The 19324-nt window shown below is 40.7% G+C and overlaps 1 protein-coding gene across 1 annotated transcript; it reads left to right on the top strand.

Moving 5' to 3' along the window:
• The first annotated feature begins 8342 nt into the window (after nt 1–8342).
• LOC116409498 (endonuclease domain-containing 1 protein-like) lies at nt 8343–11016 on the top strand. Its single transcript, XM_031898156.1, has 2 exons — nt 8343–8748; nt 9941–11016. The coding sequence occupies exons 1-2, from the start codon at nt 8449–8451 to the stop codon at nt 10523–10525; spliced, it is 885 nt and encodes a 294-aa protein (XP_031754016.1). The 5' UTR covers nt 8343–8448; the 3' UTR covers nt 10526–11016.
• Nucleotides 11017–19324: the final 8308 nt, after the last annotated feature.

Below are 19324 nucleotides of genomic sequence, written 5' to 3'. Positions count from 1 at the left end.
GCTACCCAGACCCAGCCCTGCTTAGTGCCTCCACACGTCTGAGACCTAGGCATGTGCGCCATTCCGGTTTTACCCTAAAGAATATCACCAGAGATCTGAGAGTTTTTTTTCTGAAAGTAACTGACTGTTTTCTGCTGACTTCCATAAAGTTGTTTAAAAGACCTTAAGATTGGGAATACAGAGATCAGAGCAGTCACAGTATATGTTGCTGTTTAAGAGTCAAGCTCTCATTGGGAATGGTTATCTACAGTGAGGTTTTGAGAACTGTTTAAGTTTAAGGAATACGGTCATGGGATAACATGTTTTTTTCAAAACACGACAGTTAATGGAGCTTTTTCAGCAGAATCCTACATTGTAATCTGTTTTTTTTATTTAATTTTAAAATTTCACATGGGGCTAGCCATATTCTTCATTTCCCAGGGTGCCACAGCCATGTGACCTGTGCTCTGATAAACTTTAGTCACACTTTACTGCTGGGCTGCTAGTTGGAGTGATATCCCCCCCCCCCCTCTCCCAGCAGCCGATCAGCAGAACAATGGGAAGGGAGCAAGATAGCAGCTCCCAGTAGGTATCAGAATAGCACTCAATAGTAAGAAATCCAAGTCTGGCTTGGGACTCCTCCAGTTACATGGGAGTAGGAGAAACAATAGGTTAGCTGAAAGCAGTTCTAATGTGTAGCGCTGGCTCCTTCTGAAAGCTCAGACTCAGGCACAATGCACTGAGATGGCACCTACACACCAATATTACAGCTAAAAATACATTTGTTGGTTCAAGGATAAAAGTTTAAATGGTAGAGTGAATTATTTGCTATGTAAACCCTGTAATTTAGAAATTTACACCATAAAAATCATGACAGAATCCCTTTAAAGACACTGTTCATAATGGAATAGCTATAGAGGAGATCTTTAGGGGAACAAAACGGTTTGCCATTTCTGTGTTTTGGGACTGACCATATTCTCTAAGGCTGAGGAAAATAAACAGGATGCATCTATTGTACAATCGCTGGCAGGCAACCTAATAAGAATGGGTGTAAGTGTAACAAAAAAGCCAGCCCTACCATGGTGCCCAACACCAAAAAAGTAATAAAAACAAAGAGCACTACTTTGGTATCCCCATAACACCAGATTGGGCCCTAGAGATAACCAATGTGACTAAGGTTGGTAACTCCATGTACTGAATTGCACTCTGTAGTCACCAACCTACTGGCAATCAATAACCAAAGAACAGCTATTGAATCTATTTACATTAACACAATCTGTAGGCATTGATTTCATCTAGTATACGTAATCCTGGTCAGTTTGATTCTTTTAATGTCATTTAAATCATGTGTAATGTTTCACCCTATAGATATAACAACTTGGCCCGCACACTGTGGGATTCACATTTATCTCACACATTTATCTAGATAGCGACATGGGCTGTGATGTGACACCCAACTTTCTCATCAGTCTCCTGATAGCCGAGTCATTTCCCATGCATACAGTGATACAATGCTGGCACTGTTCCTGCAGTCTGTCTGAGGTGTGAAGAGGTGAACAATGTGGGTGATTACAGTCTGAGCCTGAGGTGTGAACACTGCAGGGGGTGAACAATGCAGAGATTAAAAGGTGTGAACAACACAGGGGATTACATATTTAAACAATACAGGGGGATTACAGCCTGAATCTGAGGTGAGAACCATGCAGGGGGGGCAGTTAATCTCAGTACTGATACCATTTAAAGTTCACACAAAGGTAAATCATCAAAGCAGCCAGACAGGTGGGGGGCCACACAGAGGGGGGTTGCGGGCCACCAGTTGGACAGCCCTGCAGTACACCACTGTTTCACAACAGAATGCCTGCTGTTGGTCACTGATGGTGCCGGCCACAAACGCAAAATGGAGTCTATGGGAGACAGGCTTTCCGTAATTCGGAGCTTTCTGGATAACGGGTTTCCGGATAAGGGGTCCAATACCTGTATATATGCGTTTACCCCAAATCTAAACCTATGTGGCCCCCAGGCTGCCCCCTCCCAAACCCATTCACTGCTCTGGACACTCCCTGTGTGCACCCCATACAGGTATGTATAGACAAGTCAGCAGGACAATTGATCCATTAAACAAAACTAATAAAAATTTGCTATGGACTCATCCGAGCAGCTTTCTCAGTTGAACCGACTGGTATGGGAAGTCCTCAGCATATAAACTCTTCAACTAATCCAATCACAAACATCTCAGAAGAGCACTGAAAGTTTGTGGCTACCCAGACCCAGCAACTAAGCCCAACATTAACACCAAAAGGAAATAACCATCCTAAGACACAGAGTAGGCACAATATAGTCATCCCATATGTAGCAGGAGTATCAGAAAAACTCAGGAGAATTTCCAACAAACACCACATCCCTGTGTTTTTCAAACCTAGCAACACACTGAGACAAAAACTTGTACACCCAAAGCATCCAACACCAAAGGAAAAACAAAGTAATGTTGTATACGAAACATAGGAGGGCAAACTCTACAGGACAATATTCAGGGAAACTTCTTTGAAGATGGCTGCTGGTTTGAATGAGGTATAAAAGAGGCTATTCCTGTTAATGTGGAGAAACCAACCCTAAACAGAGACAGGGGCCTTCGACACCACCTGTCTGCTACATACAATGCTGTTCTAACATCTGTACCCCAGTGGTTTCAGAACACTTTACGCATCCATTCATGCTACTCTTGCCAGTAACACCTGTCTCTATGAGTTGCATGATACTTTGGTAATCCTATCACAGTAACTCCCCAGCATTCACAATGTGCCATTGTGATTGCATTAGTGCAAGAGTTTATATGCTACTCAGCAAGGCCAGCTATTTTATATTTACTTATACTAGATATACCATGACCTGGATGAATGAAAATCTTCATAGTCATATCAACCCAGTACTGTATTTTAAATATACCTTCAGTATGTAAGCATATGGTAAATTAGGTACTACCATAAACTACACCAATTTACCCAGTGTGAGACTATTTCTTTCTTTGCTGCGGAAAAATTTGTTGCGCGTCAAATTGGGTGCCCAGTTTAGTTGCATTCTGCACTTTAATATCCTTCTTAAGGACTGGAGCCCAAAACTGCCCCCCATACTCAAGGTGAGGCCTTACCAGAGACCTATAAAGGGGCAAAATTATGTTTTCATCCCATGAGTCAATGCCCTTTTTATACAAGACAGAATGACACTGCCTATAGTTATACAGCTTGTTATCTACAAAAACCCCCACTACTATTAAAGTGCATAACTTTGCATTTAAGAACATTGAACCTTATTTGCAGATCTGCATTCTCTTAAATGACAATTTCACTGTCCCTCTTGATGCTCAGTAAAAGCTTTCACTCCCAATCCTACTTAACCCAGCTGGTACAAACATGCTAAATAGATGGTGGACCTCATTTTTGATACTAATATGCATTCCAATTATTCTCTTATTTACTGCACACATACTAGTGCACTTGCATTCCACAAGATACCTTCAGTACTTTGACCCTACAGCAGGCAACATACACCCAGACAATACAGTAGATTTAATTAAACATTCAACATTAAAACAATGATATCAGTAGAGATGGGCGATGTTTCGCCAGGCATGGATTTGCGGCGAATTTCTGTATTTCGCCATTGGTGGATTGTTTCGCGAAATGGATGAAAAAATTTGCCGCGGAAAAATTCGCCACACATCTAAAAATTGTCGCCCGCATCAAACTAATAGTCGTGGGCGACAAAATAATAGCCACGCAACAAAATAATAGCCGCGGGCAATGAAATAATAATAGGCGCGCAACAAAATAATAGCTGCGGGCGACGAAAGAATAGCCGTGCGACAAAATAATAGCTGCGGGCGACGAAAGAATAGCCGTGCGACAAAATAATAGGTGCGGGCGACAAAATAATAGCCGCATGACGAAAGAATAGCCGCGGGCGTCAATTTTTTTTTTGACGTGCAACATTTTTGCCGTTTCACAAATGTTCCGCCGTTTCGGGAATCTTTTGAAAGATTCGTGAATTTTTCGGCGAAACGGGACTGATTTGCTCATCACTGGATATCAGTATTAGGCTGATGCCTCACGTGGCGTTTTTCCGCTGCGTATTTTCTAATTCTCTCGGCGGCTGAAAAACGCCTGATATCATCATCCATAGAAATAACTTGAAAAGACTCAAAGCAAACCACACAATGCGGAAATACGTTAGAAAACGCCTTAGCACGGATTTTTCAAGCGCTGGCCGAAATACGCCAGTATTTGCACAGCAAGCTATTCCTATGTATACACAAAGGCAGCTGCCAGACCTAGAGGAAATACGCAGCGTTTTTTGCTATTTCGCACTATTAGCACCATGGAAACGGGATTTGCTACGTCACCAGTACTAGGCTGAAAAACGCCATAGTCAGGGGCTGAGTGGCTTGTGCGGCATTTTTAGGCTGAGAAAAAACACAGCGTAAAAACGCCACGTGTGGCAGCAGCCTTACTCATTTCAGTTGAATGAATACTATACACATAATGAAATAATGAACAAAATACTGCTTACGTATGAGCTATTGGTATTAGAAGTTTTTAAACTATATCTGCATGGAGTCACTATATGTAGCTGTCTGTAGAATTTTTATGGTTGTTTCCATGGCAGCATATTTTGGCATCATTGGTTAGTTTGGAAAAACTAGAAAAAGGAAGGAAATTTAGGACTATGAGGTCACATAAAGAGATGCCTCAAAAGGAGGACAATAAAAGACTTGAGATTGTTATAATCCCTTAATAATAAGGCGTAAGGCTATGCCAAATCACTTATCTGGTTGTTTAGTTTGATAAAAGCTCATGGAGTGCCTCAATGACTTATTTTCCTTATAATTTATGTTTGGCTTAAATTGTTTTATTTGGGTATTTTATCCTCTACTATTATCAGTTTTCCTCTTCTTGTCAGCTAAAGAAAAAAGTAACAACTTAACACAGATCTATTTATATTTGCATGGTGCCTCTGTTTATTAAACAGATGAAGGTGCTAAATGTGGTTTAGATGTCCCTCTTCTGAATATCTAGTTTAGTATTACTGGCTATATCTATATCTATAGGAGAGCGGCTCTGAGTGTTACTTAGGCACTGCCCAGTTCTCTCTCAGCTAATACCTAATATTACTTTAATACTTGTGCTTAGGCACCATCCCGGCACATCTGCTCCCATTCCATCTATTGCACAGCAGCCCCGGCATCATCTCCCGACTCAACATTTATATAAAAGGTAACTGTTATGGGCTTCTTATTCTAAACAATGAGTTTAGTTATCAACTACCCGCTGATCATGTACATTCTTCTTGCGGGTCTTTCAGCTCAGTATGATAGTTATACTGTATGGGTTTCCTGATGTTGCAGAGGGAAATGTAAACGGTCTTGGTAATAGTTTGGAGTTTAGCCATCTGGGCCTGGGCTCTTATTTGTTGAAAGCTGTCTTACTACTTGTATAACCTAGTGTAACATAAAGGGTTTATCCAGTACGTGAACTTTACTTAGTAGTGAGTATAAATTTGTAGGGTCAAGGAAATGTTTTATCTCTTTCCCCTTAAGAAAATTAGCCTTGTTTGTTTTTCATTTTAAATTATTTCATGAACAGAACTGTTTTGAAATTGTGTTGATTCTTGTAGTTCTAGTTCTGTTATGATCTCAGTAACAACATAGAATGTTGTTTAAGTTAATTATAAGGTTCTGCAGCTGTTTAAGATTCTCTTTTGCAATTAATTATTGTAAAGAGAGTGTAGCTTTGAATTCTAGATTAACATATCTGGTGTAAAAAATCCAGTCAGTTTGCAGGCAGCCTCTGGGTGTATATCCCAGCATAAAGTCTGTTTGCTAAAATGTCTGATTGGGCTCTGAGTTTATTTCCCGGGGTAAAGTCTGCCTTTGTTTTTTGCAAAGCAAAATTAGAAGAGACACCTTCTAAATTTTGTGAAGAATGTCCTTGGTATATATACATGTATATTATATAAAATATATATATATATATATGTGCTTTATTTTGTATTTTGTATTCCGTGCACATGGGCGGCTATTTATTAGCATTTTGGAGTGAGGTGCTGTCCTGAGGACTTTTTTATATAATACAAATATATACACATACAAGTATGAGCCCTGTTATCCAGAATGCTCGTGACCTGGGGTTTTCCGGAAAAAGGATCTTTCCGTAATTTGGATTTTCATAACTCAAGTCTGCTCAAAATCATTTAAATATTGAATAAACCCAATAGGCTTGTTTTGCCCCCAATAAGGGGTAATTATATCTTAGTTGGGATCAAGTACAGGTACTGTTTTATTATTACAGAGAAAAGGGAATCATTTAACCATTAAATAAACCCAATAGGGCTGTTCTGCCCCAATAAGGGGTAATTATATTTTAGTTGGGATCAAGTACAGGTACTGTTTTATTATTACAGAGAAAAGGGAATCATTTAACCATTAAAAAAACCCAATAGGGCTGTTCTGCCCCAATAAGGGGTAATTATATCTTAGTTGGGATCAAGTACAGGTACTGTTTTATTATTACAGAGAAAAGGGAATCATTTAACCATTAAATAAACCCAATAGGGCTGTTCTGCCCCAATAAAGGGTAATTATATCTTAGTTGGGATCAAGTACAGGTACTGTTTTATTATTACAGAGAAAAGGGAATCATTTAACCATGAAATAAACCCAATAGGGCTGTTCTGCCCCAATAAGGGGTAATTATATCTTAATTGGGATCAAGTACAGGTACTGTTCTATTATTACAGAGAAAAGGGAATCATTTAACCATTAAATAAACCCAATAGGGCTGTTCTGACCCCAATAAGGGGTAATTATATCTTGGGAGCCGGGGAACAGAAGGACAGGACGGAGGAAGCAGCGGGTCGCTGGAGGAGGGAGCCGCAGGTCATGGAGGATGCTGGGGGGGAGCTGAGAGGCCCCATAATTTTTGATGGCAGCCCCGGGCGTAACGCTGTCCCGGCCCGGTCCGGCCCGTCTGTTAGTCAATGTGGCCCCTGAGCCAAAAAGTTTGCTCACCCCTGCGCTAGTAAATATCAGTAGGCAAAAAAGCACAAAATTCAGGTAGAGGGGAATGTACCAAATCATTTAACTGAGAAGTTTGGTAGATTACAACAAAAAAGTGAGAGAAGGACAATAAGTTAAAACTGTACAATGCAAACATTTTCCTTTCTGCAAACTGCCTGGGCATATAAGCATTTAGTTCATAAAAGTTTATCAACCCAACAAGAAAATTTCACACTCATCCATCATTAGAAACAAGTTATGATAAAACCTCTTATTGAAAAAGTCATTATTGTCACTATGACCAAGGAACACCCAAGTTTTAAGCAGGTAATACAAAGGGCTAGAAGGAAATATAAAAATGACTATGAAAGCTCCCAGGCTGCAGTGTGGTCCGGGCCGGACTGGGGGAAAATCCTGGTGGGCCCCAGAGGCCCAGACCCGACCCTTGCTGGATCTCCCACAGCAACCATCCAGCAACCAGAAATTCACTAATATCCCAGGTTTACAAAGTGCAGCTTCTATTAATGCCACCGGTAGCATCCAAAAGCAGGTGATTATGGTATATAAAAGGCATTCTGTGTTGTTTCAATGCTATTCTGCCACCTTGTGTAGGAAACTGTACACTCACTGTATGTTGGTTATGGTTTTAAAACTAAAATGAACTGGTTAATTCCTGCCATCTTGTGGCCAAAACAAAAGGACTTGTACTGTACACTGATGCGACCCTACATTAGATACTGTAAGGAAGAGACTTTCAAAGCCTCTATACTTTGAAATTTAAAGGGGCAATTCAGCTTCCCAAAATCTATATTTTCTTTTACAGTTTTTTTAAGATTAAAATTTAGTCTGTTACCCCCCCCCCCATTGTTTCCATTAGCAGCTCAGTAACCCAGACGGCTGACTTTCCAAACTCTTACTATTTGATACATTAATGGACAGATTTCCTTACTGAGCATACTCCCTGAGTAACTATGTATCCCTTCTTTAATACATCCCATGGCCCTTCTGTTGTGTTATAATCCCCTTTCTGGGAGCTAGCAGGAGGCAAAGTGATGAAGGGATGTGGTCCTTAATGGATTCTCCTTTATCTCAGTGTACCCCAGGCATATGTATGTGTGCAGCAGTCTTCGAAAAGCTAATAGTGGCATAACCGCCCAGTAGTGTTTTTGAAGCCTTTACTGAAATATCTCTGCAGTTATACATTTACTCTGCAATAGTGACTGTATAAATTATAATATAATTCAGCCTCAGTATTCAAAATGCTTAAGTGCTGGCTCACTTCTTCTCTGTTTCCTTCATATTTTGCAGGTTGTTGCAGTTCAGTCTGCAGAAATCTCAGTGTATAAAGTATTTCTCTGCATTCTACTTACCTTAGCAGGAATATCCGTTCCACTGCAGGTTTAATTTGCCCTTTAGAGGCCATGGATATAGCACTGAGCCTGTGCTGGCTGTTCCTAGCCTTCCCCCATATGGCTGAAACTCTCCTGTCTGATAACTTTAAAGAGTGTAAAAGTTTTTTCTACAAAAAAGAGCTCCCCTCAGGATTTCAGGAAATAACCGAAGAACCGGATTATATCTGCCAGCAGTATAAAAACAAAATTTACTTTGCAACCCTGTATGATAAAGAGAAGCGCATCCCCCTGTATTCTGCTTATATCATGGGCAAGAACCTAAAAAAGAATCACAAGAGCAGAACATCCTCATTCAATGTAGAACCCCAGGTGAGTGTCTCCTACTGATAATAATATCTCAGTTACACACAGAGTATATCATGTTACTAATGGCTGCAGTGGGTCTGTAATGGGGAAACAGATCGGATGAGACCAGAGGGGGTTCCTTGCTCCTAACCCTGCAGCTGTCACTGGGGAGGTACATATAGGGGTGACTGCACAAATACTGGGGTGCACTGTGTAATAGAAGTATATAGGAACAAGATCAGTAGGGCAAGATAGAGACCAGGGGTACTTATAGGCTTTTGACATCCAAATCGACAGACCCAATGCTGCTCGCTGATGTACCCAATGCACCCTTGCCAGCTGCCGTATGTGATAATATGAAAGCAAAGCCCATTTGTAAATCTCACACAAGTTGGACCCAAATCATTATGGGCATCATGTGGATTTGTGTAGCATTCAGTTGGCTCAGAAAAAAGATTGGGCTCCAATTAATCACAAATAATAGGTGCAAAGGCATGGGTGCATTAGGAAAAGCTGTATTTACATTACACACAATGCACATGGAACATGGTTATTCATGTATAGAGATCTATATCTTTCCACTTGGATTATGGCTTCTCATGATCATGGCAGCTATTATTAATCATGAGGGACCTACTGTTAAGTTGGTAAGTTCCCTGCCCTGCCAATTAAGTAGAAAGGGGTTCAAATAATAGAATTCTCGCCTAAATAGGCTACTTAACTGTTCCACTCAGGCCACATCCTTTTACACCCCTGACCCAGCAAACCCTTCTCACTCCCCAGTAAGCTCTGTACCTGTGAAAGTAGAACATCAGGTCAGTCAGTTGGCCCCCACGTGGCCCTGACAGGATTCCAACTGCCCCCGTCTGACAAACCTGCTCATAATCATAATTGTGTTCTGAAACAACATGGAGATCTACATGTATTGATAATACAAGTGGGTAATAACATTTCATTCTTGTCCCTTTTAAGTACAATTATGAACAGTCTCTGTGAGAATCTACCTATCTGTCTATCATCTATATATCTATCTATCATCTATCATCTATCTATCTATCTATGTAAGTCAAAAGCTTCCATGCATTTTGTGAGACCTCAATGCAGGGGTTACTAAACTATGGGCTGCCCCACTGGAGGGACTGCAGAAATAACTGGGGAGACCCAGCCAGAAGGTCAGACCTGACTCAATAACTATCCATTTACCTTTGCTTTCCAGCTGGTTGACAAAAGCCTGCCGGGTAACATGCTCCCTGAGACCCAAACTGACATCTCTATCTCTAAATATAAGAAAATTACAAGGAAGAAAGCATCTGATCTGCTGAGCCAGAGCCAAGCCATTAAAGCTGATTACAAAGGAAGAACATATACAACAGGGACCCTCAGTCCCAGCGGGCACCACGCGGACTCCAACAGCCGGCACGCCAGTCTCACCCTGACCAATGTGGCACCAATGACTAAAGAACTGAACAATAAGATATGGGACAAATACGAGACTGAAATGATTACGATCACTAATGAGTTTAAATGTGCCACCATGTACGTGGTTACCGGCACTGTGCCAGGCAGTGAATGGGTTAATCATAATAACAATAAGCGAGTGAATATTCCCAGCCACGTGTGGAGCGCTTACTGTTGCACCGAGAAAAATGGCCAGCCGATAAAGTCCGGGGGAGGAATAGCTCCTAATGATAAATCAGCTGAAAACATTGAAGCAAAAACAATCTCTGAACTTGAGGAAGAGCTTAGTAATCAAAATACCAATATAAAAATATTCAAAGATGACTGTGCAGCAAATGAATAACGGTGGTAAGTGAGGACTGGGTCCAGACGCAAATCTAGTTTTGGATCTACTTACCCAAAGCAAACTTGTGAAAACTTCCTGCTGATTGGCTGCTAAAGCTGGTATTAAATTTCCCTGTAGATTAATATCATGGCAAAGCAGAACACTGACAATATAACCCCTCAGTGTAACAGCTGTAATTCCCAAGCTTTATACAACCCCAGTGGCTATCACTGGGGCTCTTGGCATCTAGCTAATTAGCTTGCTTTAAACAGGTACCTGCCAAGTACAGGATGGGAGCAGTACTGTGTGCTTTACTACAGTGCTGTGTGTCCAGGGGCATTAAATATAAAGTTAATTTAGATTGCTGTAGACGTTACATGTGATTTGGCACTGTATTTATACTATTAAGTGTCTTGGGAATTAAAGGTGAAACTGGCACTGTATTTTACTGCTATGTGACCTAGAGGCTATGCTGTGCTTTTATGAACAATAAATTCATATTTACTTCCCACAAGTCTGGTCTGGGGTTCGTTTTGTGCAACAGTTTAATCTGCCCCCCCAGCTGAAGGATCAGAGCGGTACAACTGGGTCCTCCATCCCCCAAGTGATTCTCACACTGAATTGGATATTCTCTGTGTCATCAGCTGTGAGCTTGAGTGACCATGATCAGAGCGGACAAAATTGGTTTGACTTTATATAGATTTTCATATGTGCACTGGATTTCTTTTGCAGAATAGAACCCATATTTATGTAGATAAATGTAATTTACCTGCAGCGTCGGACTGGGCTGCGGGGTACCAGGAAAAATCCCGTTGGGCCCCAGCCCTAGTGGGCCCCAGCGGCCCAGATCCGATCCCCCCCAGGGCGCTCCTGCGATCCGCCATTTCCCTCCAATACGCCACAGGTAAATTTCTTTTAGGAGCACTCGGGGGAGGGGGTCGGAGGGTGTTGGGGGTCTCTGCGGGGGCCATTGGGGGGTACAGGGGTCCCTGAGGCATAAGCCCCGGTGGGTCCTGCACCCCCCAGTCCGACCCTGTTTACCTGTCACCTGTCAGTGGTTCTTTCCATAAAGATACGAATTCATGTAAAGTCCAGAAAAACATACAGATTAACCCAGAGAGACTTCAGGCCGATTCCTTAAAATTTGTTGCAAGTAATTACAATCCCAAGGATATTTATTCCATGTAAAACAGAAAATTTCTTCACACCTTTGACTTAAACAAAGCAGAATGGAATGGAAAGACAGCCCACCATAGAGCCACCATAATGGGGTTACATGGCGTACAAAAGATGAATTTAAGACAGAAACCTAACAATATAAATAATTACATTTTAATAAATCATATATGGCCAGTTGGGTAGCACATCCATGATTTGACATTCCCAACCAGTCCTTATTTTGGCTGTTTTGGCATAATCAAACCTCTTACCCCCAGGCCGGCCCTCCTCTGGGCAGTATTCTGCAGAATGGGCCATCACCATATTCCCTCAGGAATCCTTTGTACCTATTTGGACTTGGTATAACTCTTTAAAGGAAAAGGAAAGGCTAATAAAGAGTTAATCCGAAGCTGCAGGCATACCTTCAGTTCTCTCAATAGTGCCCTTAACTCTCCCCATATTTCTCCCGTTCAGAAGATCAGAAGCCAAACAGGAAGCTGAGCTGTGTAAAGAAAGTTCCCATAATGCCTCACTTCTGCACGGAGACCCAGACCAGTGAACATGCTCAGTTTGTAAGACTATTAGGAATCTTCCTGCTGATTGGCTCAGATCCACATTCCTAAGGGGGGGGGTGAGTTCTTAGCATTCTTGAGGGAGGGGGGAGCAGGACAGAGGAGAGAGCTGAAAGCTGCGTGTCTCTGGCACAGGAATACAGAGACAACAAATCTTTTGATAGAGAAGTCAGTGCAGCATTTCTGTGAGTGCTTATGGCTGTATGTACATAGACCTTTCTTTAGTTTTTACCTTTCCTTCTCCTTTAAACTTCTTTTAGAGCCCTGTACATGCACCAGGTCTAAACTCTGAACAGTCTTCTCAGACTTTAGGAGCTTCTGTAGACTTCGCTAGAATTAGTAAAATACTTTTTATGTGAGCACACATTCTAGAGTCAAGACCTTGGGGCACATGTATGTCAGCAAGTGCAGAGTGCAAAGTGCATTTTCAACTGCAATTACCTTGGGTTTTTTTGCACAATAAAGCATCTTTTCTCAGAATTCCAGCATCATTGCAGGCAATGTGGTTGGCACAGTCGCGCTGCACCTATGGCAATTGCGTCTGATTAGACAGAATTAATACTATTGTGCGTGCCCTTCATTGCAAATTGGGAGCGGTAAGTCTGGCTTATATCATTTCTGGTGCTCAGGGTGCGAGTGATGTGTGCGTCCTCAGCAGGGCTCTGAGGGAACCCCGAGGTACCCCCTGGTGCAGAGGTGGGGGGAACCTGCAGACATACATGTGTCATCTTATATCCCAAACTATGCCTGTTTGTGTCATCAACTGAACAGCAATCAAAGACCAATAGATAGATAGGATTTAAACCAGTTATTATGACTTTCAATGCAAAAAGTGGCTGTCCAACCTCTTATTATTAGTCCCCTCAGTAATGAATCATTTTATGGGCCACTTGGCAACTCCCGTTCAGAAGATCAGAAGCCAAACAGGAAGCTGAGCTGTGTAAAGAAAGTTCCCATAATGCCTCACTTCTGCACGGAGACCCAGACCAGTGTACAAGCTCAGATTGTAAGACTATTAGGAATCTTCCTGCTGATTGGCTCAGATCCACATTCCTAAGGCGGGGAGTGAGTTCTTAGCATTCTTGAGGGAGGGGGGAGCAGGACAGAGGAGAGAGCTGAAAGCTGCGTGTCTCTGGCACAGGAATACAGAGACAACAAATCTTTTGATAGAGGACTCAGTGCAGCGTTTCTGTGAGTGCTTATGGCTGTATGTACATAGACCTTTCTGATAAAGCTTACTTAGTTTTTACCTTTCCTTCTCCTTTAAACTTCTTTTAGAGCCCTGGACACGCATCTTTACATGCACTTGGCAACTTAAAAGCTGGCCATACACAGGCCATTACCGATGACTTGGTTTGGGCATTGTGAATTTGCTTTTAGTATTTTAATGCTTTTAAATAACTAAGAATAGATAGATAAGGAGATGGGCTGTGGTGGGACGCCCCATTTCCTGCACATCATCACCTTTCTGAGAAGTTATTATTATACCACAATTACCAGTTTGTGTAGGTTTGAAGTGACTGGAAAGCATTCTATATGACTTTCAGACTCTGTCACTATCCAACCGTAGGCAGAAAATTAAAAATAACAGATCCTAATATGAAAGGACGATGTATCCATATGGGTAGAGGTAGGAGAATGTTCTAGAGAAATGCATTGTAGAACCCAGTGTGTTGGGGCCCTTCAATAAAAGTAGGTATTGACTGGGTGCTGGGTTGGTACATGCAGATGTAGGTACTGACTGGGTGCTGGGTTGGTACAGGCAGATGTAGGTACTGACTGGGTGCTGGGTTGGTACATGCAGATGTAGATACTGACTGGGTGCTGGGTTGGTACATGCAGATGTAGATAGAGATGTGGGCAACAAAATGGCATCTTCACCTCTCCTTCCAACTACTAATAACTTTACTTGTAATATTATAATGTCATGTCTGGATTTATGGCAAGTGGTAGGTATTGGGTTGGGTTAGGGATAAAGCTGTCGTGGGATGGGTCAGTTAGAGAGTAAAAATGCAGGGGAATGGATGTGGGCTGTAGGCTTGAACCCACCTGAACAACTGCAACTCACAATGGTTGAGTGCCAAGGATAATCAAACCTAAATATATTACACTGAGAATGAATTACACTTCACATATGTTATAGGGGTATGGGACCTATTATCCAGAATGCTCAGGACCTGAGGTTTTGCACATAAGGAGTCTTTACATAAGTTGGATGTCCATACTTTAAGTCTATTAAAAAATCATTTAACTATTAAATAAACCCAATAGGGCTGTTCTGCCCCCAATAAGGGGTAATTATATCTTAGTTGGGATCAAGTACAGGTACTGTTTTATTATTACAGAGAAAAGGGAATCATTTAACCATTAAATAAACCCAATAGGGCTGTTCTGCCCCCAATAAGGATTAATTATATCTTAGTTGGGATCAAGTACAGGTACTGTTTTATTATTACAGAGAAAAGGGAATCATTTAACCATTAAATAAACCCAATAGGGCTGTTCTGCCCCAATAAGGGGTAATTATACCTTAGTTGGGATCAAGTACAGGTACTGTTTTATTATTACAGAGAAAAGGGAATCATTTAACCATTAAATAAACCCAATAGGGCTGTTCTGCCCCCAATAAGGATTAATTATATCTTAGTTGGGATCAAGTACAGGTACTGTTTTATTATTACAGAGAAAAGGGAATCATTTAACCATTAAATAAACCCAATAGGGCTGTTCTGCCCCAATAAGGGGTAATTATACCTTAGTTGGGATCAAGTACAGGTACTGTTTTATTATTACAGAGAAAAGGGAATCATTTAACCATTAAATAAACCCAATAGGGCTGTTCTGCCCCCAATAAGGATTAATTATATCTTAGTTGGGATCAAGTACAGGTACTGTTTTATTATTACAGAGAAAAGGGAATCATTTAACCATTAAATAAACCCAATAGGGCTGTTCTGTTGGGATCAAGTAGAAGGTAAAAATCATTTTTAAAAATCTAAATTATTTGATTAAAATAGAGTCTATGGGAGATAGGCTTTCCTTAATTCAGAGCTTTTTGGATAATGGGTTTACAGATAATGGATCCCATGTCTGTAGTTAAATAAGCTCAAGTTCCCTAAATACTAGATCATGTTATGGATCCCTTTGTTGACAACTGAGATAGATAGATACAAACAAACACTAGCAGTGACTGCTTGTTTAGATATTGATGAAGAAGTGCAAGGAACACATTGGGCCATGGATGCAGGCCTCTCACAGCAGTTTGCAGACCCAACATGCAGATCAGTGTGCATATGGCCATATACATAATAATGTGTGTGTTGGTCACCAGCGATCATTGTACCTACTGGGCACCACAGTAATACAGTAATATATTTATGTCTGGAAGGTCATCAATAGACATCTTCTCTCAAGTGAGCCATGTCTTTATATAAATAGTAGGAGGAAACAAATCTCCTTTTGATCTTGATCCCAAGCAGTACCTGAAGCAAAGCAGGTGTATAGCTCACTGCAACTACACAATACATTACCTTTAAATGTCTACCCTGATGTAGGTACAAGATGTGGCTGGGCAGTTCCAATGAGAAGTATACATTTTTGGACAAAGGTTGAGCAGGAACAGCCTAAAGAGACAAAGGTGACTATACATTACCTATGGGACTCATTCACTGAAACATCTTTATCATTAGCCAGACTGGGGGCCATAAAAAATCCTAATCTGACCCAAGTGTTTCCATCTTACCAGCCTTCCTATAGTGTAATGTAACACTTACATACTTACACACATACCTGACTATTCGTTCTGGTCACTGTGGGATTCTGTATTTAGCCAATGCATGTATTGTGCCGTGACACTCGGCTTCCTGCCTGAGATACGACCGTCTGAGAAGCAACTTATTCTCCCACCACAATCACCTGCTTGTGGGTTTGGGCTGACTACAAATATTCTCACAAGACTTTCAATATATTGAATTAGTTGTAGACAGAAAATACAATTTACACCTGCTGCACAAATATGGCAGCCGCCTCATAGGGGAACATTGGGAATCAGATAAGGTAATGGAATAGCATCGGGCAACTACCTTCATGGCAAAATGATAGATGTATAGATGATGTAGAAAAGGGTTTCTGGGGTCAATATCTCTTTAAAGGGCTGGGTTTAACAGCCTTCTAGGCAGCCCCACTCCCCAGCAGGTCCCAGCATATTCGCAAGGGATTTGTGGAACTGTAGTTCTGAAGTTGCAAATGGCCTGAAATGACTTTAGAATAGCAAATTTTATTTTTTAAGGATAAATAGTACAGTATTAAGTAGCAGGATGTCTAAAGCAACTGGGTACACAGTACAATGAGCAGCTATTAGCTTCTGTAAGGTATGTATTTATGTATGCGTGTATGTTTGTGGTAGTAAGTTGCCCAGATCTCAGTGGATAGGTATCCATATGGTCTAATTGGACTACCCCAAGTCTTAAAGGAGAACTAAACCCTAAAAATGAATATGGCTAAAGATGCCATATTTTTTTTTTACTGAACTTACTGCACCAGCCTAAAGGTTCAGCATCTCTATAGTAGTAGTGATCCAGGTCTTAACAGTTGTCAAAGGAGCTCCCCATCTTAATATAATGGACTGAGTTTACCAAGGGGAACCGTAAGTGTATGGACCTCCTCTGTTTGATATAAGTGGATGCTACAGGGTTATTAAATTCCCATACAAATTGCACCGCTTATGGAGCTGCCATGTACTAAAAATGGGAATTAATTACTATTAGATTATCAGTCTTATACTGTGCCTTTGCTATTCTATATATACAGTATAGTGTGCCATTTATATTCTATATATACAGTATAGTGTGCCATTTATATTCTATATATACAGTATAGTGTGCCATTTATATTCTATATATACAGTATAGTGTGCCATTTATATTCTATATATACGGTATAGTGTGCCATTTATATTCTATATATACAGTATAGTGTGCCATTTATATTCTATATATACAGTATAGTGTGCCATTTATACTCTATATATACAGTATAGTGTGCCATTTATATTCTATATATACAGTATAGTGTGCCATTTATATTCTATACATACAGTATAGTGTGCCATTTATATTCTATATATACAGTATATTGTGACATTTATATTCTATATATACAGTATAGTGTGCCATTTATATTCTATATTTACAGTATAGTGTGCCATTTATATTCTATATATACAGTATATTGTGACATTTATATTCTATATATACAGTATTTTGTGACATTTATATTCTATATATACAGTATAGTGTGCCATTTATATTCTATATATACACAGTACAGTGTGCCATTTATATTCTATATATACAGTACAGTGTGATATATATATATATATATATATATATACATAGGGTAATATATTCAGCTGTTCAATTCAGGTATTTTAGCCTTTAAAGTTGCCATTATTCCTTTTATATTCTTAGTACCTTTAAGAATAAAAGATGAAGGTGGTAAATGTGGTCTAGACACTTGTTCTCTGAAGGTCTAGACTTAAACCATTTATGTTCCGGGGAGAGGTTGCACCTTAACTAATGCCTAATGTTGCTTTTATACATGTGCTTAGACACAGCCCAGGAACATCTTCTCCAGTTACAGCTATTGCAGAGCAGCCCGGCATCAACTCCCAGTTCAACATTTATCTAAGAGGTAACAGGTAGGTATGGAATTTTCTACTCTTACTCTAAGAAAGCTTAGTTATCTAATCAGAGTTGTACCCCCAGGGCCCCACTCAGTGCATCCAGGCAGAGCAGTGTTTGTAGGGAAGGTTAATTTGCCAACAGTAGGGGACACCAGAGAAAAAGATAGGAAGAGAAAAAGACAGAACTGTGTGACTAGGGCAGAAAACTACAGTGTGGAGAAGAATACTATGCTGCTGTATCAATGGTAGCAGAAAGCCAAGATAGCTACATAGGACCAAAAAAGACCAGACTCCATCAAGTTTAACCCTTCTCATCCCTTGAGTCAATGCCCTTTTTTATACAAGACAGCACTTTATTTGCTTTAGTAGCCACAGAATGACACTGCCTGGAATTAGACAACTTGTTATCTACAAAAACCCCTAGATCCTTCTCCATTAAGGAAACCCCCAACACACTACCATTCAGTAGATAGTTCGCGTTTATATTATTCTTACCAAAATGCATAACTTTGCACTTATCAACATTGAACCTCATTTTCCAGTTTGCTGCCCAGTTTTCCAATTTTGTCAAATCGCTCTGCAAAGCGGCAGCATCCTGCATGGAACTTATAGTTTTGCACAATTTTGTGTCATCAGCAAAAATAGAAACAGTACTCTCTATGCCCACCTCCAGGTCGTTAATAAACAAGTTAAAAAGCAAAGGCCCAAGGACTGACCCCTGCGGTACTCCACTAACCACACTCCATTTACAACCACTCTTTGTACTCTATCCTTCAGCCAGTTCTCTATCCAATTACAAATATTATGTTCTAGGCCAATATTCCTTAATTTGATTATTAACCTTCTGTGAGGTACTGTATCAAACGCTTTAGCAAAGTCCAAGTAGATGACATCAACTGCCATTCCAGCATCAAGGTTCCTACTCACCTCCTCATAAAAGGCAACTAAATTAGTCTGGCAAGATCTGTTACGCATAAAACCATGCTGGCACAAACTAATAGTATTGTGAACTGCAATGTATTCAAGTACCCTATCCCTTATTACCCCTTCCAAAAGTTTTCCTACTACCGATGTCAGACTAACAGGCCTATAGTTTTCAGGCTGAGAACGGGATCCCTTTCTAAATAACGGCACCACATTAGCAATTCGCCAGTCTCTCGGCACCATGCCAGACCTCAACGAGTCCTGAAAAACTAATTGAAATGCCCCGCAGACAGAGGATACTATACACTGTTTTTTCAAGCAGTTTGGAGTCAAGGGTGAGAAAGGAGATAGGTTTGTTGGGTCTAAGGAGGGTTTTTAAGGATTGGTAACCCAGGCATGTATGAAGGCAGCAGGAACCCCCTACTCTACTGGTAATATGGGAGTTATTGTGGGTAGGGAGGGGAAGAGAGATGTAAAAGG

The sequence above is a fragment of the Xenopus tropicalis genome, chromosome 3, assembly GCF_000004195.4.
Source record: "Xenopus tropicalis strain Nigerian chromosome 3, UCB_Xtro_10.0, whole genome shotgun sequence".
NCBI classification, from domain to species: Eukaryota; Metazoa; Chordata; class Amphibia; order Anura; family Pipidae; genus Xenopus; species Xenopus tropicalis.
Note: the sequence above shows the minus strand (reverse complement) of the source record. Positions and strands in the feature narration are given on the sequence as shown.

What these genes read in the sequence shown, in the direction of transcription:
- LOC116409498 (XM_031898156.1), top strand. Translation starts at nt 8,449, where the DNA reads ATGGATATAGCACTGAGCCTGTGCTGGCTGTTCCTAGCCTTCCCCCAT. An exon ending in CATTCAATGTAGAACCCCAG is followed by an intron (nt 8,749 to 9,940) that starts GTGAGTGTCTCC and finishes TTTGCTTTCCAG; the next exon opens with CTGGTTGACAAAAGCCTGCC.